Source organism: Anser cygnoides, chromosome 17, assembly GCF_040182565.1.
Source record: "Anser cygnoides isolate HZ-2024a breed goose chromosome 17, Taihu_goose_T2T_genome, whole genome shotgun sequence".
NCBI classification, from domain to species: Eukaryota; Metazoa; Chordata; class Aves; order Anseriformes; family Anatidae; genus Anser; species Anser cygnoides.
This window is the reverse complement of record NC_089889.1, coordinates 15333275-15359950: the sequence shown is the minus strand read 5'-3', so window position 1 is coordinate 15359950 and position 26676 is coordinate 15333275. Positions and strand designations below refer to the sequence as shown.

The 26676-nt window shown below is 50.0% G+C and overlaps 1 protein-coding gene across 2 annotated transcripts in view; it reads right to left on the bottom strand.

Annotated features, from left to right (window-relative positions):
* POLE (DNA polymerase epsilon, catalytic subunit) overlaps nt 1–26112 on the bottom strand; it is a 33081-nt gene extending 6969 nt beyond the window's left edge. For both annotated transcript variants that reach the window (XM_048051333.2, XM_066978964.1), the window contains exons 1-38: nt 25967–26112; nt 25758–25893; nt 25528–25608; nt 25388–25432; nt 24723–24815; nt 23862–24016; nt 22786–22927; nt 22371–22451; nt 21956–22063; nt 21373–21483; nt 21008–21093; nt 20310–20429; nt 19325–19457; nt 18448–18561; nt 17516–17728; nt 16506–16613; nt 15235–15363; nt 14718–14820; nt 14477–14623; nt 13636–13781; nt 12600–12748; nt 12106–12198; nt 11639–11783; nt 10400–10557; nt 8730–8925; nt 7718–7932; nt 7326–7428; nt 7029–7109; nt 6814–6936; nt 6513–6731; nt 5989–6198; nt 5203–5346; nt 4670–4810; nt 2335–2488; nt 2143–2249; nt 1702–1878; nt 1082–1305; nt 678–898 (exon numbers count right to left, since the gene is read on the bottom strand). In XM_048051333.2, coding sequence (XP_047907290.2) covers nt 678–898; nt 1082–1305; nt 1702–1878; nt 2143–2249; nt 2335–2488; nt 4670–4810; nt 5203–5346; nt 5989–6198; nt 6513–6731; nt 6814–6936; nt 7029–7109; nt 7326–7428; nt 7718–7932; nt 8730–8925; nt 10400–10557; nt 11639–11783; nt 12106–12198; nt 12600–12748; nt 13636–13781; nt 14477–14623; nt 14718–14820; nt 15235–15363; nt 16506–16613; nt 17516–17728; nt 18448–18561; nt 19325–19457; nt 20310–20429; nt 21008–21093; nt 21373–21483; nt 21956–22063; nt 22371–22451; nt 22786–22927; nt 23862–24016; nt 24723–24815; nt 25388–25432; nt 25528–25608; nt 25758–25893; nt 25967–26037 — 5182 coding nt within the window. In that variant the 5' untranslated portion in view covers nt 26038–26112. The remainder of the gene's footprint in view (nt 1–677; nt 899–1081; nt 1306–1701; nt 1879–2142; nt 2250–2334; nt 2489–4669; nt 4811–5202; nt 5347–5988; nt 6199–6512; nt 6732–6813; nt 6937–7028; nt 7110–7325; nt 7429–7717; nt 7933–8729; nt 8926–10399; nt 10558–11638; nt 11784–12105; nt 12199–12599; nt 12749–13635; nt 13782–14476; nt 14624–14717; nt 14821–15234; nt 15364–16505; nt 16614–17515; nt 17729–18447; nt 18562–19324; nt 19458–20309; nt 20430–21007; nt 21094–21372; nt 21484–21955; nt 22064–22370; nt 22452–22785; nt 22928–23861; nt 24017–24722; nt 24816–25387; nt 25433–25527; nt 25609–25757; nt 25894–25966) is intronic.
* Nucleotides 26113–26676: the final 564 nt, after the last annotated feature.

The following is a 26676-nucleotide window of genomic DNA, read 5'->3' as shown; positions in this document are numbered from 1 at the left end:
ATCTGAAGCTTGTCCAGGTCCCTTTGGATGGCATCCCTTCCTTCTGTTGCATCAACTGCACCACTCAGCTTGGTTTCATCTGCAAAGTTCCTGAGGGTGCACGGCATCCCCCTGTCTATGTCATTGACAAAGATATTACACAGCACCGGTCCCAGGACAGACCCCTGAGGGACACCACTCATCACTGGCCTCCATCTGGACATGGAGCCATTGACCAACACTCTCTGGGTGCAGCCATCCAGCCAATAGCTGCAGCAGAGAGACTCAGAGAACTGACTACCAAGTCAAGCTGCTTCTGCCTCAGAGAAAAAGCTGCTGTAATGACACCAGGGATGACCATTTAAGCTAGCCTGTCCTTTGGCTGTTTTTTTTTTTTTTTTTTTTTTTTTTTTTTTTTTTCTCTCTTCACACAACAGTTGCCCTTCCAAGTGCTGCTATTGGTGTCCATGAATTGGGAATGAATCTGTTTTTGGATGCCTGTACACACTGTGATAGTGCATGCAGAATCTCCTTTCCCCTGGACATGCCCATTGCACCTGGCCCAGATCACTGCTGTGGGTCACCACCATCCGCACAGAGCTACTCAGAGACTTTGGACACTGCATCCATCTCTGTACGGTGCTCACAGAGCAGTACCTGACTCTGCCCCACTCTGTACTATCCTGCTCCCTCCTCACCTGTGGAGTAGCAGCCAGGGTTGTTTATCTCCACCAAGGCTCTCTCATCAAACTCCATGACGAGACGGTTGTCATCGGCCTCCTTACCCCCCAGGTCTGGGCGAGCCGTGGGCGAGAGCCACAGCAAATGGTTGTGACGACGGAGGTGGCGTGAGAAAAACAGGTCAGAGCCAAAGGTGGAGATATCATCAGGGAGATTCCCAATTGGAATGTGGTAATACCTAGAAGAAAGGGAGAGGCACGTTCACCAGGAATGAGCATAGCTCAAGAGAAGCTGTGCCACCATATCTGGCTGTCCCATTAAGGGACAAAGCACTTGGCCTTGACTTGGCCTTGGCCTCTGCTGCAGTCTCTTCCCCACCCAGCCAGGAGAGCAGCAGGAGAATGTGGCCAACCCCAGGCACCTGCTCATTTCAAAAGCCTGGGACAGGCATGTATCCAGGTTGAGGTAGTGGCGGATCATGCGGCGGGCTGCATGGCGCTGCCAGTCCAGGACTGAGTAGCTGATGTCATCTGTCACTCGGACAGGGACCAACGGGAACTCCTCGATGATGGGAATCCCACTTGCCAGCCGTTTCAGGTCCCAGTTAGACTGCACAGCAATCAATGTGGGGCCCCGGCGCTCATCCTGTGCAAAGGAAACATGTCCTGGCACACCCCTCCAGTGAGCATCTCTGCTCAGCAGGAAACTGTCAGTGTTGTATGCCCCTACAGCAAATCCCTGTGCTCCCCATGGTGGGGACAGCACACTCCAGCACTCCAGAAGCAGTAATCTTTGAGCAACCAGCTCCATAGACGAGATGTGGGGAAATGCTGAGCTAGCCTACCTGCTGGCACTGCGCTAGGCAAGCCACCCCAAGCAAGGCAGAGCCCTCCAGCAACATCCACTTTTTCCTTTGAACTTCGTGCCAGCAGCCACATGCAGGTGCTGTTGGAACTGCTGGACCAGTGCCTTCCACAACCCTCCCACATGCCTCTGCAGACAAAGTCCCATGAGGACCTTCCTCATGCCTTCACCTCACACCTTGTAGCCCAGCAGCAGCCGCTGGATGGCTCTGTAGATGGTCTTGGGGTCGGTCTCAGCACGCACTTCAAAGATGTGCTTGTCTGGAGGCAGCAGATCTTCACCCACCTTTTCCAGCAGTGCACTGCGCTCCGCAGAGAACATGTTGGTAAGGTTTGGCATCTGGTTGCTGCGAACCTGCACCCAATGCAGACTCAGTCAGAGAAGAGACAGCCCCCAGGCCACATGTTCCTGGGAGCTCTTCCCTCTGCATCTCACTGTGCTTCACAAGAGCGAGTTCATCAACAGACCTGCTCAGCGCATGCCAAAGCCTCCCAATAATCCCTGCTGAGAAGCAGTAGGGATCCATGTCTGTGCAGAGAAACCCCTTGGATACTGCTGCCTGACCCCCATGGTTCCCCCAGCCCCACAGTTCCCCCAGCCTCTAAAGCCCCCTCTTACCGTGTCCAGCACAAACACTGCGGCTTTGCGCTGCGAGGGGATGAAAAGGCCAAAGAGAGCCTTGGTGCCCTGGGAGCTGTGGTAGAGGTAGATATGGCGAATACTTCCTAGGGACACAGAGCAACCATCAGCAGTACCCGCCGGGTATCTGCTCCTGGGCACACCACGAGCTCCTCTCCCAAGGTGCCTTACCTGGCTCCAGGTATGTGAACTGGGCCAGTGAGCGCATCTCCAGGTGCTCAATGTCAAAGGTCTCGGCCTCTCGCCCTGTCAGGTGCCTGACGAGCTGCCTGCTGACCATGCACACGCAACCCAGGTGGACGAGGGCTCGGAACAGCAGTGGCACCTGTACCAACGGAGATACTATGAAACCACATCCCTCTGTGAAGCTCCTCCCAGGGTTTCAGACCTAGAACAACACAGCTTAAAAACACAAGTAGAACATATCTGATGTGCCTCAGGCACGACTTTGGCACTACTAACCCTTGCAGCTGTTGGATACACAGATACATATTCTTAATTCATGTTCATTCCTATCTAGCCCATAATCCCATCACCAAGGGCAGCAGCACATATTCAGAGGACATGGAGTGATATCTGGGCAATCTTGCAGCTCTGTAACTCATGGTTTGGCACTCCCTCAAGGCAAAGGCTTCATCCAAGCCACCAGGTAATCGTAACAGTGGATGATCTGCCAGAGATTCAATTTCAGTTGTACATGAAGCCTGCTCCTGAATGACTTACTGTGGGATCTAGTCTCAAAACAGTGAGAAACAATAAATATTCCACACTTTCCACATGCCAGTTTTAAGTTTATAGACACCCCCCCAGTATATCCCATGTTCAGCTACCTCTTTGCAAGCGGAAGTGTTTCCATGTCCATTACAGAATCACAGAATCATCTAGGTTGGAAGACACCTCCAAGATCACCGAGTCCAACCTCTGACCTAACGCTAACAAGTCCTCCACTAAACCATATCCCTAAGCTCTACATCTAAACGTCTTTTAAAGACCTCCAGGGATGGTGACTCAACCCTGGGCAGCCCATTCCAATGCCTAACAACCCTTTCAATAACGAAGTTTTTCCTAATACCCAACCTAAACCCCCCCGGCACAACTTTAGCCCATTCCCCCTCATCCTGTCACCAGGCAAGTGGGAGAATAGACCAACCCCCACCTCGCTACAGCCTCCTTTAAGGTAACTGTAGAGAGCAATGAGGTCTCCCCTGAGCCTCCTCTTCTCCAGGCTGAGCAATCCCAGCTCCCTCAGCCGCTCCTCGTAAGACCTGTTCTCCAGACCCCTCACCAGCTTCGTTGCCCTTCTCTGGACTCGCTCGAGCACCTCCATGTCCTTCTTGTAGCGAGGGGCCCAAAACTGAACACAGTACTCGAGGTGCAGCCTCACCAGAGCCGAGTACAGGGGGACAATCACCTCCCTAGCCCTGCTGGCCACACTGTTTCTTATACAAGCCAGGATGCTGTTGGCCTTCTTGGCCACCTGAGCACACTGCTGGCTCATATTCAGCCGACTACCAACCAGTACTCCCAGGTCCTTCTCTGCCACGCAGCTTTCCAACCACTCATCTCCCAGCCTGTAGCTCTGCTTGGGTTTGTTGCGCCCCAGGTGCAGGACCCGGCACTTGGCCTTGTTGAACTTCATACAGTTGGCCTCAGCCCATCGGTCCAGCCTATCCAGATCCTCCTGCAGAGCCTTCCTGCCCTCGAGCAGATCGACACACGCACCTAATTTGGTGTAATCTGCAAACTTACACTCGATCCTCTCATCCAGATCATCGATAAAGATATTCAAGAGAACTGGCCCTAATACTGAGCCCCAGCTCTACAAAGGATGCTCTTAGCAACCTGATGCTCTCCTGTGTTAATCCTGCTACATTTTTGGAGATGACGTTCAGAATTGCAATGCAGTTTTTTGCATATCAAGATTCTTTTTTTCCTTCTTCCCCAGGACCATGTCCAGTTGGTTTCTCCATAACTCCAAGGACAGAAACTCTGCAATCCTCTCTGAACAACCAGCTTGACTACCCTCACAGAACACATTTTTTCTCACATTTACATGACATTTCCTGTGTTTTAGTTTGTGCCTATTGCCTCTTGTCATATCACTGGGCACCACTGAGAAGAGCCTGTCTCTGTCTTCTTTACTTCTCCCTCCTCCCATTGATAAGGTCCCCCTGAGTCTCCTCTCTTGCAGGGTAATTGTTATTAGCTTTCCCTAAAACAGAAATTTATGGTGGCTAAAAATGTTTTCTCTGCATCATGCCCCATGTAATACTTCCCAGTCCCTGACATGCCTTAAACCACATACTGACATTCTGCATCTCTGGTCATACAGAAGCATGTATATTCCAGAGTACTCTGCTGTGGAGGTTCAATTTTTGGTCTGTTAGCATGTTGTTGAATTTTTAACTTCCAGGCATCCTCCTGTGCCACTGGTACTTAGAGTAGGGAACTGCCACTCAACACTCCTTAAAAAGTGGGGACAAAAACTGAGTGCTGGAGGAGTTACCTGAGTCTCATATACTCCCTCGATGTCTGGAGCAGAGAGGTCAGCATTGATTTCGTTGATATGCTCTTGGTACATATCTTCAGGGACGGAGTACTCATATAGGTTGTAAACCAAATTTGAGCGGGGCAGGATCCTGTTTACCTGCCAAGCAAAGGGACACCCTTAGTGGGCACCTGGCACCAGGTGGTATGTTTCCCATGAGCTGGGACATCCCTAAAGGCTGTAAGGAGCTGGGCTCTGAGCACCTCCAGGATCATGCTGAGCCACTTTCTGGTGTTCCTCTCCCGAGAAAATCATGAGGATTTATGCTCACGCCCATTACAAATTCCCATAACTGACAATCTGGCTTTTGGGCAGGCTAAGATTAGCAGAGGCACAAGGGACTGGATGAAGAACATCAGCAGGGCAGGACAGTGAAGGCCTGCATAGCAGACGCTCCCTAATATCTGCTTGCAGCAGATGTGAAGTGTCTTATCTCAATGCAACTGACTGATTTCCATTCTAGAAGCAGCAGATCTGGATCAGGTACCAACCTTCCTGTAGACTACTCCCTCCTCTGGTTTTGCAATGCGCTGGTTGACATAGAACACCCTGGGGATGCTCAGCTTGATGCAGTGCAGGTCACTCCCGATCACCGCCCACAGCCTAAACAGGCCTGGCTGGCTGGTCTCAGCAACCTGCAGGACACAGGGGTTCAAGATGGCATTAGTGGGGAGATCCAACACATTACTAGCTCTTATATATATGTGCTATGGAGCACTTTTGGGACCTGTATGGCCAGATAGTGGACACAAAGAACAGTGGGCACATTGCACTAGGACTCTGAAAGGATCCAGACAAACATGTCTCTCCAAGCCACAGGCTAAGATTGGCCAACAAATTCAGTCTGAGCCCTGATGTTAGCTGAGTCATTCTGATGTCCTGGATCAGCTGTCCCATCTCAACCTCACAGTTACAGTCAAGCAAAGGCTGCCTGCAGCTCTGAACCAGTCGAGGCCTTTCTGGAAGATGAGGTGTGTGACAAGGGCAAGGGCTCAGACAGCTGTGGCCCTGCCTAGACAATACTACCTCACCTCCACATTTGACATTGGCTGCTTCCAGGCACCACAGCCCAGATCTCCCTCGTGGGCTGACCTGGGGCTGCCCCGCTGGAGGGAATCTACATGCACCTTCCAGATTCACCATCAAGAATGACCATTTGCAAATATAAAATCGTAGTTTAAGCAAAGGCAAGTAGTTTAGCAAAGGCAAGTAGTTTAGGGCCCTAAGTTGTTCCCTGGGGCAGACACACGCAGTGGGGGCTTGTGGGCAGCTGGTACCTGCACAATCTGCCAGGGTAAGTCCAGGATGCTCCGCGCAGTCCTACGTAGGTAGCTGCTCAACCCTTTGGAGAGGGCATCACGGACCACTCCTCCACCTGTGGCCACCCTGCCATCCTCCAGACGCCGCCTCTTCCGCCGCTCCTGCCGCTGTCGAGCCTGCAGCTCCCATTTCTTCTTGTGGTAGCGCAGCCACACCAGGTGCTGCTCCTAAGCGGATTGACAGCATGCGTGAACAGGAGCCATAGAAACCAGTCTATGCTTCCTAGCCACGCAACTCCAAGTTGTGCACAGCCAAGACTGGATCGTGTCCTTGCTACAGCTGGGAAGCTGTCACTGCCCCCATTTTGTCTGTTAGTGGGCCTCTCCCAGTTCTATTTCTTTTTTGTAGCCCTAAGCCATGGAAGTAGAGAGGATTTCAGAAGACCCACAGATTGCTCCAGGTGGTACCCAAGCTGCTCTGGTAGAAGCATACAACCCCAGGATGTCTTCTGGTCTGCTCCTGCACCCCCTGCTTTGCCTACCTTGGTGGTTCCCATGGGGGGAGGTGGGCCCAGGATCTCTCGCCAGGACTGGGATAGCTCCAGGCTCTGGGACATCTGTTGGCTTTCCTCTGCCATAGGGACTCGCTTCCGTTTATTTGCGATGGGAATTGATGGCTGAAAGGTCTTGGCAACCCCAAAATCCTCTATGTCACTAATCTGTGAGCTGGGTGTTCCCTCCTGGGGCTGGTTGGCAAGGACCTGAGAGGAAAAGACAGCAGGAAGACATGGGTGCAGAAAGACTTGCTCAGCACAGCCAGCATCCTTCCCTCACCCTCATTACCTGTCTCTTGCCTTCAGAAGTGAAGAGTTCATTGATTTTTTTTTGTTTGTACACATCGTTCTTCTCCAGGAGTTTCTTATGCAGCCAGTCAGGGTGCCGGACCCGTGGCACTGGGTTCTTTACCTGGGGAACATCCCCAAATTACAGAGTTCCCTGACCAATGCCCTCCACACACCCTCCCACCACCCCGGACCTGCAACCCTGTACTCCTGTACCTGCTGCAGAGCTGCAGGAATAGTAATGATTTTCTGGATGGTGCTGCCTAGTCTCTCAATGTAGTAGTCCCAGTCCAGGATCTGCAAACAGGGTGGAGCAGTGGATAGTGAAAAAAGTGCAGCAGAAGGGTGCAAATTTAGGTTTTGCTGGTAAGATGCAGCATCAGACATTTCCCTAGGGACCTTCCACAGCAATCTGTGAGCACAAATAGCTGCTGCCCATGCAGTGCCTCCAAAGGGAGGAGCTGTTGTAACAGAGCCACAGGCCGTGCTGCTCCGCAGAGTTGCTCAACTCACTGCACGAATGTTGAAGTCCTGTAGCGAGGGGCTCTTCAGCCATTTCCGGAGGTAATGTTTCCGTACAGTGGGCTCTGCTTGGAAGATGGCAAGGGGGATGGCCCTGGAAAAGGCAGGGAAGCACTTACTACCCAGCAGGACTAAGGCTCTGGCTGCACAGGATCCCCTCTCCCATACTGCAGAGACCCTCAAGGATTCTCCTCTTCTCCTGCTAGGCCACTGCACAGCAGCTGCACAGTGTTACAAATTGCTAGCCTTGCTCACAGTCCAAGCCAGCAGGCAGGCAAGCATGTGGTCACACAGCACCAACTCGCTTAGGTGCTGCTACCCTGCCCTTCCCTTGTAGTTGCCCACAAGCTATCAAAAGCCTTGTCCCCTCAAGACAGGTTTACCTCTCAGTGACTGGAGACCCTTCTGGTTTCTTGGAAATGATGAACCGGCAGCTCAGCCCTGCATCCTTTACCATCTGGTCTCCCAGGAATTCTGCCAGGCGCTTGGCAGTGCTGATGGAGGTGGATTTCTGCTCCCCATAGTCCTCCAGCTTGCGCGACATGGAACGGTTCTCCGAGATCAGCTCAAACAGCTCTGAATCGGGCATGTTGGCAGCCTGAAAAGGGGAGGTGGGGGACACAAAAATGCTAGCAAGAACCAAATGATCAAACTTTGCTGCTGTTAGCTACAGGGAATGCCCATATGCAGCTGATGTGGCTCTCTTCATAATGAGTTTGGAAATTGCCCTCTGTTCCAGTTGTCAATGTGACCCATTAAATATGTCTGGCATGGGTTTAAGGCTTTTATCGGAGTTTGTCCTGTGGCTGGGCTGTGGTAGCACCGCTCTGAATTGTTAACCTGGTGCTGCAGAGTTCGGCTCACCAAGAATTTGTGGTACCAGGTCATTGCAAAAATTGAAAGTGGTCCCAAGGAACTCCCCAGCTGAGCTCGCAGTCTTTCCTGCACCCCAGTATCTGAAGCTACGTTTTCTTTTCTCTGCTCTCACCATTTTCTTCAAAGCTCTCCATGCTTCTCATAAAACACTCCGCAGGCAAGTGGCTCTGTCGTTTTCTGCCTCAGCAAATGCCCTTAGATAACATCCTTAGGGGATGAGGGCTGCCAGACCAGCTCCATGAAAGAGATGACTGGAGAAGCACAACACTTACGCCCCCACTAACAGCTAGAAAAGAAGAGCTAGAAGAGCCGTTGCACTAAAAGACACTGAGCTGCAGCCCTAGAGAGCCAATGCAGCTGAAATAAGATAGAAGTGACCAGAGGCACAACAGTCCGCCACCTCCCTGCAAACAAAGTCCACCCTCCCACAGAGTCCAATCAGCTTTTACACCTTTTTTCCGGCCCCATCTTGGGAGCACAGATGCACAAGGGACAGACAACCTGCAGAGGAATGCCTACCTTGCTGTACAGCACGTCTAGCCAGTAATCGGCCACCTTGGCCACAGAAGCGTAGACCTCCTCCAGGGTGGTGCCTTTCAGAAAGGCCTCAAATACCGAAGACTGGAATATCTTCACAAGCTGCAGCTCACCTCGTCGCTTCACCTCAAACCCCTTCAGCTCAGCCAGGGACCCATCCTCGTTGAACACCGCGTACCTAGGACACACAGCCTGTGCAAAACCTGCCCTTTGGCCTTGGGACGTGTTTCCCAGGACCCTGATTGCTCTCCTCCTGCCAGGGCCCTTCTCCCAGAAGTGCCACACCGGGCAGCCATCAGGCAAGTTAAACTAAGCTGCAGTGCTCTTTTACTAGGATGACCTTGAAGAATTTATGGTAGCTCTACAAATTGTTTCAGCTTGGCCTGCAAAAGCACATCAGCTCATGCCCCAGCTCATTAAACCAACTAGGAAAATGTTACTAATTGCACACAAGAAAAGGCCATGAGGTGAGAGAAAGGATAAATGGGTGGGGAAGTGGAGGAGAAGAGCTTTAGAGAAAAAAGAAAAAAAGTTTGTAAGCTTAGAAAAAAGAAGGGGCTGCTGGCAAAACAATTCAGAGGAAACTGAATATAGCTAGTGATGTGACCATAAGAACACATTACCCTATTTTTGCTTTTCCCCTGCCTATTATTTCTACATAGGTCTCAAGATAAAGGTTACAGGAAGCTCAGCTAAGGGAAGAGAGATGATACTCAAGTCTATGCCACTTTGCCAGCCCTCCTCACACCTGAACCAGTTCCTATAAGTGCACCCTTCACTTCCCCCACTGATGATGGTGCCTGCCAGCCACCTCTATACTGTTTCTGTTTGAGCATGACCAAGGAATAAGTGCACTTGCCAACATCCTGAAACTACAGGAACTCAACGGTCCCTGAGACAAGATGCACATTGAGATGCCCATGAGATGTCCTATGCACAGCATCCATTCAGAGCTCCTCCTCAGCTTGACTTCTGTGGCAGGGACTTGCTTCTCATGGGAAGGCACTGACAGGAGATGATAGATACAGATGTCAAAACTTGTCTGACAGGGCAAAAAGCACAAACAAATGGGGCGTTTTAAGGACAGAGGGGACTGGAGGATGGCAATGGCATTTTCTGAATTCAGACCTAGGCCTATGGGCACCCCTGTAGCTAGTGATTGCTGGTATTATGGTTTAGGATGCTGTGGGAAAAAAAAAAAATCAGTAAAATTTGACCACAGCTGTTTACCTATAATGTGATAACAGCAAGACCTATTCCTTTCTCCAAGTAGAAAACAATGGGGGAAACCTCACAGAAAATAGTCAGTGGAACTCCTGAGAGACAGAAAGACCAGAACTAGTGAGTTTAAAAGAGATTAGGTAGAGTATAAGAAATATTAAAAGTCCTCAGAAGGAAAGTCAAAGTTCTATGTACACCTTACAGCTAAACAGGAAGACTATGTTGGGTCGGCAAGCTGGAGAAATGTTGTTTCACTATTATTTTCTAAAATTTATTGGCATAGCATGTTAACGGAGACAAGTACATAACTGGATTCAGAGATGGATCTGACATATAGAGCTTGACATTTCAAGCAAGCAAATGAAACATGCTGACAGCTCAGAGGCAACAACCATGGGGACATAACAACATTTCACGATTTGAATTCTTACCTTTTCTTCAGCTTCTTGCCCTCCTCCTTGGAAGCTGGGAGGATCATGGCCAGGTACGGTCCATCCACTTCAAAGAAAATGCTGTTCTCTGAGCGTGTGACATAGGTGAGAGAGGTTGGGTCCTCCAGTTCCTGGTACTGATCATTTGTGAAGCCTTCCTGTAGGCACAGCCCCAAGAGAAAGCTTCACTCAACAGCTGGGCTGCTTATATCAAGAGATGCCCTTCAGGCACATCCTGTCTGAAGGTATCATTGAGCATCTCTCTAGAAAGCTACAGTACAAGTTAGCAGACAGGCCCCAAAAATCAAAGCATCTGACCTGGCTGCTGAGAAGAAAAATTCTTTAGACCCTGTAAGTTGTTTCTATTGTCTTACAGACACAGAACCTTGAGGATGGGTTTGAACCTTGCACTAGTCTGGGCTCCCACTGCTACTGGCAGCCTGCTTCAGAGGGTTGGTGCATCTCTGCTATGAAGAAAGGCTGAGAGAGTTGGGATTATTTAGCCTGCAGAAGAGAAGGCTCCAGGGAGACCTTATAGAGGCCTTCCAGTACCTAAAAGGGGCATACAGGAAAGACAGGGAAGGATTCTTTATCAGGGATTGTAGTGATAAGACAAGGGGTAGTGGCACTAAACTAAAAGATGGTAGATTTAGATTAGATATAAGGAAGAAATCCTTTGCTCTGAGGATGGTGTGGCCCTGGCACAGGTTGCCCAGAGAAGCTGTGGATGCCCCATCCCTGCAAGTGTTCAAGGCCAGGATGGACGGGGCTTTGAGCAGCCTGGTCTAGTGGAAGGTGTTCCTGCCCATGGCAGGGGAGTTGGAACTAGGTGATCTTTAAGATCCCTTCCAATCCAAACCATTCTACAATTTTATGATAGATGAGTGCACATCAACCCCAGCCTTTTGTACACCACCCTCTCAGCTGCAGGAATATCAGAGCCTCTCCCTCCACTTATATGCTGTCCATATCAGAGAACATCTGTGTAGCAAGCAAAGCTACCAGCCTCAACATCTGCTTGTTACGCAGGGAGCAGAGACAAAATAGAGCCCCTTCTCCATGCTGGGCCAAATTCCAGAATACAGAGGCATACTCCACTGCCTCTGCTGCCAACTCTGCTTGCAAGAACAGTCCAGCTGTCCCGCAGGCCCATAGAAAAACAAAATACTTTCTCTCCTTATCAGTCCCCCATTTTTTTCCCCACACTGCAGAGCTGGCCTGGATGTGTGCAAGACTCACCTTCACCAAGATGTTCAGCATAGCACCTGGGTAGGAGATTGTCACCTTTGGCTTCTTGGCATTAGTTGACTTGATGACAAAGTTTTCTGGGAAGCTGTTAGGAAGGACACACCAAATCCCATCTGTATCCAGTTCCAGAGGTCTCCTAAGGAAGGAAGAAAGATCACCCAGGAGAGTGGATAATAAGCCAAAGAACTGCTCTGCTTCTGCCTGCACAGGGGACACAGCCTGTTGCATCCACTTTCCAGTCCCTTCTGCAAAGGGAGCCCTTGTAATGCAACAAACCACAGCAGTGTCAGCAATCCCAATCTGCAACACTAAGTACCTGATCTTTCAGCAACTGTGCTGAATGTGCTCCCACATCCGTTCCACTAGTCCTCTACTCCACACAGTCCAATCCTGCTCTTACCCGTTTTCTCACACCACATGTAGAAGCAACTTTCTTTCCCAGCTCAGCACATACTCACCCAATCTGCTCAATCAGTTCCCTGGCCTGTGTGATAATATTTGCTCCGGTGAAGCAGACAATCCCAGCCATTTCCATGGAGTACCAGCGAGCTCTGTGAACAAAGGAGTTTAAGTGATGAGCATGCAGTGCTACCTCAAACCCATCTATGGGAAAGGTCAGGAGGATGTGCAGAGAAAGAAGCACAAGAAACACAGCAACACTGGGCCTTGGTAGATTGCTCTCCTTCCCCTCTTCATGATCAGAAAAGCTGAAAAAACACTAATAGACAAGATTGCTGACACTTGTTGCTCAAAGCCACAGGGTCTTGTCTGGGAGAGGTCTCAAAGATTAGAAGTCATTAATAGAAGCAAGAGGAAAAAGTGTTCCAGGGATCACCCATCATCATCTTGTGCTTCAGAAGCAGGTGAAGCAAGTGACAGCCTTCCTAAAATAATCCTGATTTTCAAGGATCCTCTCTGGAGGACTCCAGCAACAACCACGGGCGAGACTCACCCTTTCCGCATGACATAGCCATAGAAAGAATTGAGGATGCACTTGTGTGCCAGCTGCAGCGAATCATAGAGGATCTCCATGTTCTTGCAGCGTTTCACTTCAGAGGCATCTCCCATCTCCACAGCTGCAGACAGCTTCTTCTTCCACACCTGGGAGCAACAGGCAGAGTCAGAGCAGTCCCACACATCACTACTGGCAGTAACAGTATGCAGGCTGGTTCCCCCCAAGTCCCACTATGACATTAGAGCTCTAGACTAGTACCACTGCTAAAGAACAGTGGGAACACTAGCATTAACTAAATACTCCTTTTCCTTCTGAATCTGAGGAGGAGCTGCCCATAGGCAGTATGCCACTTGGTAGGAGGGGCTCACAACAGTAGCCTCAACTAAAAGCTATTATCAGAAGTCAAGCAGCACCAGCAGAGCTGCCTTCCTGCATCAATTGTGCTGCACCATGTGTTGTGTGGGCAAGACCTGAATACACTGCCTGCAGCAATAGATAGCATCTAGTTTAAAAACAGAACCCCTTGTGCAGAATAAACCTCTCAGCAAGCTCCACGATTAATGGCAAAAGAAGCATCAAAGAGAAACCACAGAGCAAATGGCTCCTTAATGAATTCTTTCATAGGCAGAGTCCCAAGGCCCTGCCATTTCCTTCAACATAATTTAACAATAACATGCCCCAGTCCCCTCTATCACAGGCTCCAAAAAGCTGAGAACTGGAATGTGCTTCTCTCCTTCTTTCTTGACCTGAGGTCTAGATTTTGCTCTCAGTATATCCCATTTTCAGCTTAGGAAGAATGCCTGAAACTGAACATAGGCCAGACAGAACAGCTGAACTAAGCATTTGCTAAATCCAGTAAAACCGGCAATCTAGATTTGTTTCCTGACACAGAGGTTGTAACTACTGTCAGGAAATCCATCGTTTCCCTACTGAATACAAAGACCAAACAATGCCATCCTTTAGGGCTCCAGGTGAGAGATGAAAACTCCCCATCCTTGAGGAGACAAACAAAACCAGAATTCAAGCCCAATACCTTGTGCAGCCCCTTGAACTCATAGCGACGGTCCCTGAAAGCTCGCACAGTGTCCACATAGAAAGAATTCTCTCGCTGGCAGATGGTGGTGACCCGCTCCTCCACCTTGGTGACGTGGATCTTCTTATAGGCCTTCCGGCAATAATCTAGTTAAGGAAATAAACAGAAGGAGCTTCTCAGGGGTCAGTGCCCCACTGTGGACAGAGAGGATGGACAGGGCTGGACAGAACTGCATCAGGGCACTCCCAGCAGATCCACAGTGAAGCGGTCCAGGAAAGGTTCTTTCAGTACAGATAACCATCAGGCATGTGTGAGCAGAGAGACAGTCCTACAACACAGGGAGGAGAAGGAAGATAGCAGTGTGGAGAGAAGCAGCATCTCTTTACCGAGACACAGGGACAGGTGGGGAAATAGTGTCATCCTGATGCTTGCACATCCATATGGCCCATCCACAAATGCAGGCTTTGCTCACAGTCCCCACCTAGCTGGATGCTTCATCACTCTAGGTGCAGGGATAATGTGAGGTTTCCGTTTCATTAATTATGAATGTCTTTAATTAGTACCCTTCAAAACTGAGTCATTCATGTTTGAACTCAAATCCATGGCTCTCAGCAGACAAAAAGAGAAAAGCTGACACAGGTATGGGTGCCCGTCCTCTCTTTGGAAAGTGTGAAGGCACCCCAGGCTGGGATCCTGGAGAAGAATTTTCATTGCGTAGTTTGAGATCAGACTCGATCTGATCCAGCATGAGCAAGCTAACCCCAAAGCACCAATTATTGATGCAGACCATTTACAGTTTAGGTTGCAAAACACTACGCCAGATCATGACATTGACTTCTACCTGCCAGTCGCTTCTTCTCATACTTGGCCTGTTCTTCACGGGAGAGCTCGTGGAATGCCCGGGGTGCTCCATCGGGGTACAGGGGAGGGAACTTCTCAGATTCCAGCTGCTGCTGGATGCGGTGATACTCACTGCGGCTTGCAGGCACTGCAAAGAAAAGCAACTATGAGTTTTCCAGGGGAGAAGCAGGAATTAGTCTCAGCCTCACTGAGTTGGATAGCAAGGTCCTTTTTGTACTTACTGAATTCTCCTCTCCACTGCCATGTCATCCGGCGCTGACAGTTGGCACCTGGCTTGTTGAAGTCACAGGCAGCACATGTGGCCTCATCTACTATTGCTGAGGGCTGGAAAACAAGTAAGAGACATGCAGATGTTAGAGAACACAGCTCTGCTTTTAAACCATGATTCATATCAAAACTGAACAGGTGTTGGGTGGCAAAAGAGCACATATATGAGCAAAGAGATGATATACTGTAAGTTCTGCTTCTCAGAGAACAGGAACACAAGTTACAGCAAAAACAATAGATGTTTCGTTTGTTTGGAAGAGTCCTACCTGAACCTTTAGCTCTACCTCTGACAGACCTTTCTGCTCTGCAGACCTGACATCCATGGCAGTTTGACTGAATTTTAGACCCACCCTTACTTGAAGCCCCTGACTTGAGCAGAGATGGGATCTGCTGTTAAGGGGATCAAATCAGAGGGACCAGAGAGATCTTCTGAAAGACAAAATAGGAGAGATGTTTCCTGATGTTACCCACCTGCAATCTGTTGGTCAGAATGATGTTGGGGTACATGGCCCCCACATCTAAATGGTAGATAAGGGGACACTCAATTCTGTTAGGGACATCCTTCAGGGAATTCAGTTTGACTTTGATTTCATCACAAACCTGTGGGGAGAAAAAGAAGTGAAACTCTGATAGGGAGGTAAGGAGCCAAATAAATGTTGAATTCGGTCTTTCTACACATGCCACTGACTCTGGGGGATGGGGAAGTATTTAAAGGGCCAAAGGAGAAGCATTAGGAAGAGCAGCAGTAGGACTCCTCTGTCATGTAAGGTTTTGTTTTGGACCTCCATGGTAGGCTTTATCAGCAAAGGTGTGGAAGTGGAGAGCATCTGCTCCTAGAGGTTATCAAGGGCCAGTCAAGGACCAAGGACCTTTTCGGTGCACATAGAACAATGGAGACAATGCCAACAACCAGAGTCTCCAGTCAATAACTGAGGGGCCATTAACAAACTCCAGGCACAGCTCTGGAGAGGGCCAACCCTGGAATTTGTACCTAATAAGGGAGGAAACAGGAGAAACATGAGGATTTGTGATATTTAAGAAGCAGCCTGTGGGACTACATGAAACTTATGAATGAATGTTTACAGGACGGGTCTGGGAAGGAACCAAGTCAGGGAATAGACAGAAAAGGGCATAACAGGGACTGGTTGTGAGTAAAACGGCCATTCGGTGCCCTTAGCTGAGTTCTGGGCCCGATCACCACAGTCTGTCCTATCTGCTCACTAAATCCTCTCAGATCTCTGCTCAGCTTTGCTAGTGGTTGAACCTGCAAATGGGAAAGTAGCAGTCAAATTGTGCAGCTGGGGCAAGAGACCCTGGATGGCCAGTCTGGGTTCCAGCAGCTGGGGAGGAGAATCTTGGGCTGGAGCGGCTGGAGGAGGTGGCTGCTTAGAACATCCATTATCATCATCTACCTTGCAGGTGGTTGTAGATAAAATTTCTTTGTCTCTCTCCACAGAGTATAAAATGCTTTCAAACAGGAACTTTAAATGTGAAACCTCTCACCAGATACTTTCAGGATAAGGAAAAGTCACAGCCTTGCCCCCAGCCTATGCCTATGTTCCCTACTGGAACAGGAAATAAGTCATGGACATACGCATAGCAGAGCTTAGAGCTGAAGACACCCATTACACAACACTGACCTATGCGCACAGGACACAGCCACGCTGCAGCTCCAGCCTCACAGCACAGCTTTCCCCAGAAAGCCCAGACATGCCCTGCACGTCAGGGCTTGAACAACTTACCTCCTGGAAGTTGGTGACTTGATCCAGTGGCAAACCCTCCTCCTCCTCAATAGCATGCCGGAGTGTCTTCTCCACATGCTGCACCAAGAAGTCAAAGGCAGCAGGATTCTGCAGGGGCACGGAAACAGCACTGAGACTGCTTCCAGGACAGACAGCCACCCTGGCACTGCCTGGAGGAGGCACTGCTGGTGTCCTGGCCCGACTTTGGAGACCAAAGCATAGGACAACATGTCAAGGCACTGTCAAAGGTCTAGGCCACTAACAGTGGAGCACAAACCCAACACAGGGAAGGGACAAGGTCAGCTCCTCACGCTCTGGAGCTCTCCTGCATAGGAGGCCTCATGGGACAGCTAACGAGCAGCAGAGTATATTTGTGTTTAACGGTGCAGCACTTGTCATGAGAGAGATGACTGAACAGGAAGGATCCTTTTATACATGTGGTGCATGTTCCCCTGTGATCGTTTATCAGATGAGAGCCACTGAAGCGTACAGCAAAGTGTGGTGCACCACACAGCAGAGCAGAGCTGCCTCTAAAAACTTAGTCCATGAGCACAAAGCATGCATCTCAGAGGGGAAGGTGACAGAGATAACACAGCAGCTTTAACCAGGTGAAGGAGGTCCAAGCAAGGGTTCAAAAGAAGCTTGGTTTGGGAAGCAGAAGGACAGGGCAGACAGAATCCCAAGGGCACAGGAAGACGGAAACATCTCTTCCAAGGACCACTGGCTTAAAACCAAACAAAATCACTTCACTCCTTTCTCTTGCTGCAAACACTGGCTGCCCCCGGGATGGGGCAGACGGTCAGTTTGAGGCCACAAAGAGTTCACATCCCTTTGCAGCTCAGCTCCAAGCACCTTCAGGTGTTCAAGCAGAATATAGGGTCTCCTAGAGTATAGGAGGTATTGCCCAACCCCAGCAAAAGCAGACAGGGAACGTTAATACCAGTGGAGATAATTCCAGACCACCACGCTCAGCAGACAAGGAGACGGAAGATTGTTGCAAGGCCCTTTACCATTTTGAAGCGGCAGGGGATGTCACTGCGAAAAACTCCCGATTCCAGTGCTTCCACGTGGCCTCCTACATATGTCTCCGAGTCCAGCACATGTCCATCCTCTGTGAGTTTGTTAAATTCCTGCTCCTGCTTGTTGGGGAAGATGATGTTGGCATGATAGGCTTGAACCATCAGCAGTGCCTCACACAGTGTCCCAGAACCCTTCCGTAACACCTGCAAGAAAGACATCAAATCTGGACTCAAAAAGAAGTGCTGTGCAGAGTGCTGCTGGTAACAGGCCAGCCCTGCTGCCATACCAGTGAACTGAAACGTTTCAGCTGGTGACAAACTCGTGATTACACCATGCAGCAAGCAATACTGCTGCGCAAGGCCAGGATGATCAGAGTAGGGGAAAAAGCAAAACTCCTTTGCTTCAGCTATGCATAATACTACTTTATAGGAGGACAGCGATGGCTGATGCACTGTCAGAGTTAGAGCTCATAGCAGTCTATGTATAATCACAGCATAAAGACATGCAAATGTCTGCTGTCGTCTGTCTTCTGACCCTACTCCACCATCTGGAGCCTTTATAAAATACACCAGTGTGAGGACAAAGGGACATTTTCTATGTGTTCAGCATAGACAGCTTCCTGTCTATGATCCTCCCTAAAGCCAAGGACAGAATAGTGATCAGGAGATCCAGCTTTTTCATGGCTACAGTCCCAAGTAAAAATCAGCTGAATCTGGGCACCACCAGTTCATGGGCCCTTGAAATGTCCAAGGACTGTGGAGGAAAATGGAGTAGCCTCCAAGTCCACTCTCCCTCCTTTACTATCATGGATGGGAATGGACCTGGGCGGTAGGAATCTGTCCTTTTGCCAGTGCATCACTGTGTTGTGGGGGATGCAGCTCTTTGCCCAGCAGGCAATTTGTCATTTCAGGAGTGCACTCACCTCATCAGGCTCCATGGGAATGATGGTGCACAATGCGAAAATGAAAGGATGCACATACTTCATATACATGTAATAGGTAGCAACTGCGTCGGACACTGAATAAGTGGCCAGGGTCTGTTGGGGAAGGATGAGAGCCAAATTAGTCCCTATCATATGTGATACAGCAACTCAATGAAAACAATCTTTTACTGTTTCCTGCTGTACATGCCCATATCATCAGGCAGAAGGGAAAGGCATACTTCTACATACCCTAGGAAGTAAATAATTTTCTGTTGGCTTAGAAGGACATCCTGCTATAGCTCTAATTGCATAGCTATGCGCCAGTTTTGAATTAAAGAAATAGTGAAGATGAGCTCAATGCATGTATCTGCACAGATGCTGCAGTCAGGAGGCTACTCCAGGCATGCAAAGATGGGCTTGAACCCTTGAGGGCTTCAGCAGAAATCACAGAATTGGAAGTTACAGGTTGGAAAAGACCTTCAAGGTCATCTCGTCCAACTATATACCCCATGCCTTTGTCCATAACCTGCTCTGCTGCAACAACCTTGAGCAGTAAGCCTGTTTTATGTCCCTCCAGAAAGTCATGGTGTTCCTAATTCAGGTCATTTCTGACACCTTGCACTGATGTAAATAGGATGCAGTGCAATGCCTCTGTTAGAAACACTTCAAAGAAATCCCCTCCTTTCTCCCCACAAGCTCAAGTGCTTCAAAGGTATCTGAAATTTGGAGAAACAGATTGAGTTAATTTCTCAAAAATCACTGCTTTAAGCAAAGACATTCTGTAATACTTTAAGACTCAGTGATATTGCAGGTGCTGTAGACTTCCATGGATTGTTTTCCAGTTGCTCAGAGGAGATACAGCACAGGGAGGGAATACCTGAGGCTCCTCTGTAGCCATCCGGCACATCTCTTCAGGGTCCAGCTCCACTGGATCATAGCCCAGCTTTGCTTTAGCTGCTGCTTTCAGGTTGTGACTTCCCACTGGGAGGTAACTGTCTCTCTTCACCCACCTGGACAGAACAATGAAAATGCCAATCTGTGCACAGAAGCCAGCCCTTACCTTCAGAAACGGCTCAGGCATGCAAACAGGATCTTGACTTCACACAGAACAAGGACAGCTGAGAGCAGAGGATCCAAGAGCGGTGGAATAAGAGGCTGCACATTCTGCATCTCTCCTAATGCACTGAAATCCTGACCAGGACAAGCCCACTATCCAAACATTTCCATTGCTCAGATTTACAGCATTCCCACTTCATACCTCAATGATTTAACTACAGGAAGAGAAGCCATCAGCATTGCAAAGACAGCCAGCCATCCTCCAAAGCTCAGACACTGGTCCAGGGGAGGAAACCCCCACAGAAACCTTAGCTTCTGAGACAGACTGCAGTCTCTTGCACACATGTCCTTTCCTCTTCTCCCTGTGCCAGGCAGGCCGGTGAGCCAGGATATGGTCCCTGCCCAACCACAATGGCCTAATCTCATCCTGCTCTTTATCTGCTGCTCAGGTCAGATCTCAGACACCTCGTGTAAGCCAGCAACAGACTGCATGAACAGAATTAGCCCTTCAGGCTAGCATGGTGAAGACTTCACAGCTTCTGTAGTGAAGAGTGTGCCAAGGGGAGCATCAGGGCAAAGAAACAGACTACTATGCCAATCTAGTGAGGTAGGATAAGTGCAAGCCTCGAAGAGACAGGAGTATAGTGTTCAAATACATTAACTTTAGGTATTTTATGTAAATCTAAGATTTATAAAATCTTAAAATAGAAAGATTTATAATCTATAATTTATTATCTATTTATAAAGTTTTATAATCTATTATTTGATATAAATCTAAGATGCAGTTATGTGGTAGCATTTGATACCTTAGACAGTCCATGTGGATGCACTGTGATGCTTTGTACTCTCCCTGGCTGTCCTTCTGAAATCCAATTTCCTGATACATATCAATTCCATGAGCTGCTGCTCTTGCTTCCACAAAGGGCCTGGGGAAAGAGGCAGTATGGAAGAGAAGAAACAATAGCCATTTTCCTTCATCTCCACCAACCGTTTGAGATGAAGCCCATATCTGGGCTCAGTGAAAGCTTCCTTTAGCGCAGAATTACAGGATGAACGAAGAGGCAAAGCTAATTGCTTATATTGTTTACCAGAAGGCAGAGCTCTATGACCTATCTTATCTCGCTTCCCAAAGGCTCGCCAGTGCTCCTCCTTGTTATTCCTCTTCTCTTTTGAATCCCCTTTCCAGTTCTCCACTTTCAAACACTAGGCTCATCAATATACAACCACTGCCAAATTGACAATGATTTAGAATTAGCTCAGCAATCCCCTGACCAAGTGAATGGGATTCTACAGAAGTTCATACTTCAAAGCTACTGAACACAGGATTCATTGAGTTACTCATACTAGCTGGATAATCAGCATGGATCACATACAGCAAATCACACACAGCCCCTTTGTGAGCGACAGAAGGGGAAAGATATCGAGACTGGTACCTGACTCTGACCCACAGCTCATGTCATACTCTCCCAGTAGAAACCAGGTTAGTTTTCATTCCTGATCTTACCAGTCAAAGAAGTCTCCATTGTATGTGACAATGATAGTAGGTTTCGTCTCCTGGACATGTTCAAACCACCTCTGGATTAAATGAGCCTAGTATGAAACAGAAGGGGAAAATATGAAATAACTTCACTTCCTTCACAGAGAGCCACTGGGTATAATACAGTTTACTCCACCCTTCTGCTCTCCTCCCCACCTAGCCAGAACCTGATCTGTCTTACCATTATTAACAAGAAATGAAAGCATGACTGAACGTACAGGGCCTACCATATTTCCCAGTGAAGCAGAATACTGAGCAATAAGCTATCTTTGGCCAACAAGAGAACCAAGCATGTAAGAAGCAGCTGTATCTACCAGGTAAAAACTACTTACTTCATCTGGTTCGTTAAAGACACAAAATGGTCCCTCATACTCTGGCTTGGGAGTAAACTCAAAGTCTTCAATATCCTCGGAGACAATCTCCCTGTTTGTGATCAGGTAGCCCTAGGATGGTGACAAAGAATCAGTTAGGAGGACTCACATTCCTTGTGCACCAGAGACAGGTTAGCAGGCAAACAGAAAATGCTGTCCAAACGATGAAACATTTTTCTCTTGCTGGGGATAAACCCCACATGCTTTGACAGTCAGAGCTTTTGTCAGGTAGAAGCAACTGTTCGGGAATCAGCTCCTGACCAAAGCTGCGCTTCAGCAAAGGAAGCCACAGGCAGACAACACAGGACAGCAGAAATGTCTTCTGTGCTCTCCAAATTCCCTTGGAGGAGAACCATCAGCCTGAGCTGGGGTCCATAAAGCACAAAATGAAGTTCTCACGTATCATTCAGACTTTAATTTCATTTCCAGATCCATTGGCTAAACACCAAGTAGTCTGCAGCAAAGCAAGCGGGGCCAGAGGTGAAACACTGGCCTGCTCCCCAGCTCTGCTGCTGAAACATAAAAGCAACTGTTGTTCCATTACCTGCCCATCAATCATGTAGGAGACCATCATGATCTGGTCTGTCTCTGCATCAGGAAACTTCAAAGGGAGTTTGGTAGTTTCAATGTCAAAGGCAAGAACAACAGGATCCTGAGTAAGGCCAAACATATTAAAACATTTTAAAGCTGATTTGAAGGTAAAAGTGATTCTCATCAGGCTTGCTAGGCCTAGTGGTGGGGCAGCAAGTAAGCCAGACACCCCCCCCCCCCGGTAATCATTTTACTGCTTTATCAACCCAAACTAATATCACTACCCAAGCCCATAGACAAAACTTGCCCCAACAATGCTGTGGGGTTAACACCAGATGCATATTGGAAATTGCTGCTGCAAGTCAGCTTCTAAGAGAAAAACAAGTCATGTACAGGGACAGACTGCAGCCTGTCTGACAAACGCTTACTGGTCGCTCCACGAGGTCATCTCGGCGGGTGATTTCTGGAGGGAGGGTGCTGCCCCGGTATCGCACGTTGTACCAGTGAGCCTAGCAATAGAGAAGGGTCAGCAGTGCGTTACTGCCAGGCTGGCTCCTAGCAATGCTTTTGTTTGTATACTGTGAACAGAACTCCAAAAATTAAGTATACTTGGGAAGAAAGGCACAAACTGTGGGTATACATCAATCATTTAACTTTTCTGTGTGTCATTAACTGAGAAAAAAGCCCAGCAGTACAGGACCAAACTTTACACGTTAACTGATTGTCAAGGACACCTTTATAAAGGTCCTGAAGAGAAAGGGAGAAAATTTCTATCACGCCTGCACTTCAGGGGCACAGCAGCAAGAAAACAAAGCTTTTCCAACTTCTCTATTCCTTACTCACCACATGGATCTTCAAGTCAATGGAGAGGCGAACATGGTAGGGTACATCATACTCCCGCATATCCACAATGTTGTCCATTTGGTTGGCAATCTTTTTTGAGGCTCCTTCCTCCTCTGTGGTCAGGCTGCCTCCAGCCAGAGCACTGCAGGGAGCAGAGGACATCAGCCACTGTGTATAAGTAGGTTGATGCACATCTCGGACATAGCAGCATTGTCAATGTAAGTGACAGCAGCATGGCGGCAGCAACATCGCAAGAGCAGTAGATGGTAAATAGAATGAGAAACACTTCCCCTTAGTACAAAAACTGTGGAAAGATGGTTCTCAGGACTGACAGCACGAGGCAGTGCTACACCACCCCGTCAACTCCCCATCTTCAATTCACCTTTGGTCATACTTCTGTGCTACATCTATGTAGAGGTACAGACAAAAATCCACAGATGCCTGTATAATGAATACGTTCTACAGATCTGGATTTATAAAGTAGGGTAACAAGCCTAAGGATAATGGGGCAAGCCAGGAGTAACTTTGAATAGCAAAAATACACCTTTCAGGTGAGCAGAAAATGCTCGTTTCCCTTGACTCTTCTTCCTCAGATATGTTTCAATTGAAAGCAGACTTCAGGGACAGGAAACCAAAGAGAAGGCTGAATTTTCCACTTGCATTTTCTGGTAGACTTTAGGAAGTGTGTTTTATACTGTGTTTCTAGTTTTGTAAACAAGAGTCCAGCTTGTCATTCTGATAGAAAAAGGTGGGGTTTTTTTCCCCCTCTATAGTCACAGCCAGTAACAAGGATATTCTCAGTGATCTGGGAGGCACTGGGCAATCTTTTTCAAGGATCAGTGAATCTATTAAGATTACAGGCAGAGGTACTAGTTCAAGACATCACAAAGAGGCTTTGAGGCCCTCTTGAGGTGCAGCATGTCTCTGTCACTGAGCTGCAAGAATCATCTTGCAGAGTGGTGACAGTGGCACACATTAATTTAGTGCCCAGGCATGAAAATCCCTGTCTAAACGAGAGCTAAGAAACATCCAAGGGGAACTTAATACCAGGGATCAGCTGTCCTAAGAACTCTCACCTTGACAGCATGGACGTATAGACATCGCTCGCCTGGTCTCGCTCTCTGTTTTTCCTTACAGCAGGAGAAATCTCTTTTCGCACCTTCACCAAGTCATCCACTGTGTTGAAGGACAGCTTGATGTAGTTCCGCTTCAGACCCACCAAGTGATTTGGCTACAAAGTAATGAGATCATAAGGGTGGAAAGAGTACTGAGGGACAGGGGAAGATGGCTGTAAAAAGCAATAGTGGGGAAGGGAAACTATGTTGATACAGGTGGAAGAGCTGGCAAAAGAAGAGGTACCGAAGAGTGAGGAAGTCTGTTCGACAGCATTGTAGACAGGGAGCTGTGCTTTGCGTGAAGAACCCAGCCAGCCCCTGTGCCTCAAGGCACAAAGGGGCAGCCAGGAAGAACTGGTCAAAGAGAAGCAGTTCTCCTACCCATCACCCCGGGATTCTACCACCCTGCAATCATGCTGTAATTCAAGAAATGTCTAGAACATGCTATGAAAAAGATAATGTGCTCATGGAAAAGCATATTAGTTACTATCAGTAAGCAACAAACAATAAGCAATCCATTTCTGATGTGCAGTGCAAACAGCGCTAGGAAATTGAGGCCAAGCATACAGTTTCCCTTCAGCACTCAAGAGATGTATGTGGTTGATGCCCCAGGCCTGTCAGTGTTCAAGAAGCATTTGGGCAATGCTCCCAGTAACACGCTTTAGGTTTTGGTTAGCCTTGAAGAGGTCAGGCAGTCGGACTAGATGATCTTTGAAGATTCCTCCCACCAGGACAGTTCTCTATTTTACTTATATTCAGCAGAGTTAGACAGAGTCAGAAAAAGATGTTACTCAACAGTACAGTGGGCAGAGGAATACAGACCAGATCCAAGTCTTCTTTGGGGACAGTTTCCAGCTTTGCAATTTTCCCTTGGAACTTCTTAGAAAGGAAGGAGGACACTTCTCGCTCACAGCCCTGGGAAGGAATTGCAACTGAGCACCGCAGCCAGGCACTGCCCTACCAGAGAAGATGGCTTCAAAAGTGGTTCTGGGTGCTGGCACAGCAAGGTAAGGACAGGAGCTGGCCCCAAAACTAGTCCCTTCCAACAGGGAGGTTTTGGCTGCCAGCTGACAGAGTGGTCAGACTGGGCCCAGGTTTGCAGCTCACAAGGTGAATGTCTGTATCGCAGATGAAAAGGGGGGTGAGAGCAGATGGTCACCACTGCCCAGGCTGTGGGAAACAATTTGAGAACTAAGAAAAAGATCAGGGGAGAGTATGAAACAGGCAGCGTTGGGGATAGCTCCTCACCACGATGAATGAACCTGGAAGAGCCCCAGCATGGCCAATGGCCACTTCCCACCCCAGCTCTGCTCCAACCACCCCAAGGAAACCATGGATAGACGCACTGTCACCGCGTTTCTCTCATCCCAAACCAGGGTGCCCACGAGCCCCTGCAGCTCTCCAGGGTCCTGCATCCTGGGGAGCTGCACCACCCGAGGGGCTCAGAGAGCACAGCTCTCCCTCTCTCTCAGAGAGCCTGTTCTCACCTGCTGGGTGGCGATGTAGAAGTAGGGTCTGTAGGGCAAAGCCACCTAGGAGAGAGCACACAGGTGACAGCCGTGTTTCCCTGCTGCTGGTGGGCGCCCAGGGGGCAGCGGGCAGGCCAGGCACCTGGGCACGGACCCACCTTGAAGCGGCTCCCATCCTCCTGGACAAAGTAGTAGTCCACAGCGCTCACCGGCCGCCGGTCCTCGTCCAGCACCTCTGTCTGCACACGGGCAACGCAGCCTCAGCGGGGCGGGCCTGGGCCCGCGGGCGCCTCTCCGTGGGCAGCCCCCACGGGCCTCCCGGGCCCCGCCACCCCCAACCCAGGGCTGACCGGGTCAACCAGCCGACCAAGGCCCCGCCGACCCTTACCGGATGCATGTTGATGAGCCAGCCCGTCCGCTCGCCGGGCTCCGCGGGCCGCTCGAAGCCGAACAGCGCGTCCAGCCGCTCCGTGCGCTGCGACCGCTCCAGGCGCTTGAGGGCGGACAGCGCGGGGCCATCGTCCCTGCGAGACGCGCCGCCGTCAGCCGCCGCCCCCGGGGTGCCGCCGCCGCCCCCACTCCCCGCGCCGCCCTCACCTCGCGCCCTCGGGGTCGGGGTCGCCGCCGCCGCCCGGCTCCGCGCGCCCCGCGCCGCCCCGCCGCCGCATCCCCGCCGCCGCCGCCGCGGGAGGAATTTGGCGCGCTGCGCCCCGGCTCCCGCGAGAGCCGAGCGGCCCCGCCCCTGCCGCGGCGAGAGCACCAATCAGAGCGCGCCGCCGTCACGGCCCGCCAACCCCGTCACGGCCCGCCAACCCCGCCGCGCCCCGCCCCCGACGCTCCCCCCGCGCCCTGCCCTTGCGCTTCCCCCAGTTCAGCCCCGCCGCCGGGGCCGGGCGCGCCGCCGGGGCGCGGCGGGGCGGGGGGTGGGAGTTGCGCCGTGCCGTGCCGTGCCGTGCCGTGCCGTGCCGGGCCGGGCCGTGCCGGGCCGTGCCGTGCCGAGCCGTGCCGTGCCGTGCCGTGCCGTGCCGTGCCGTGCCGAGCCGTGCCGTGCCGAGCCGTGCCGGGCCGTGCCGGGCCGTGCCGTGCCGTGCCGTGCCGAGCCGTGCCGAGCCGTGCCGCGCCGTGCCGTGCCGTGCCGAGCCGTGCCGCGCCGTGCCGTGCCGTGCCGGAGCGGCGCTCTGTCTTGTGCTTCTCCACGGAGCCTGCACCTCGCAGGCGCCGCGCCCGCGTTGTTGTGCCGCGTGTGGCAAGGAGGGCTGGTGCCGTGCTCGGAACCCTAAGGCAGCGTGCGCCGGGGCTGTTCGCCC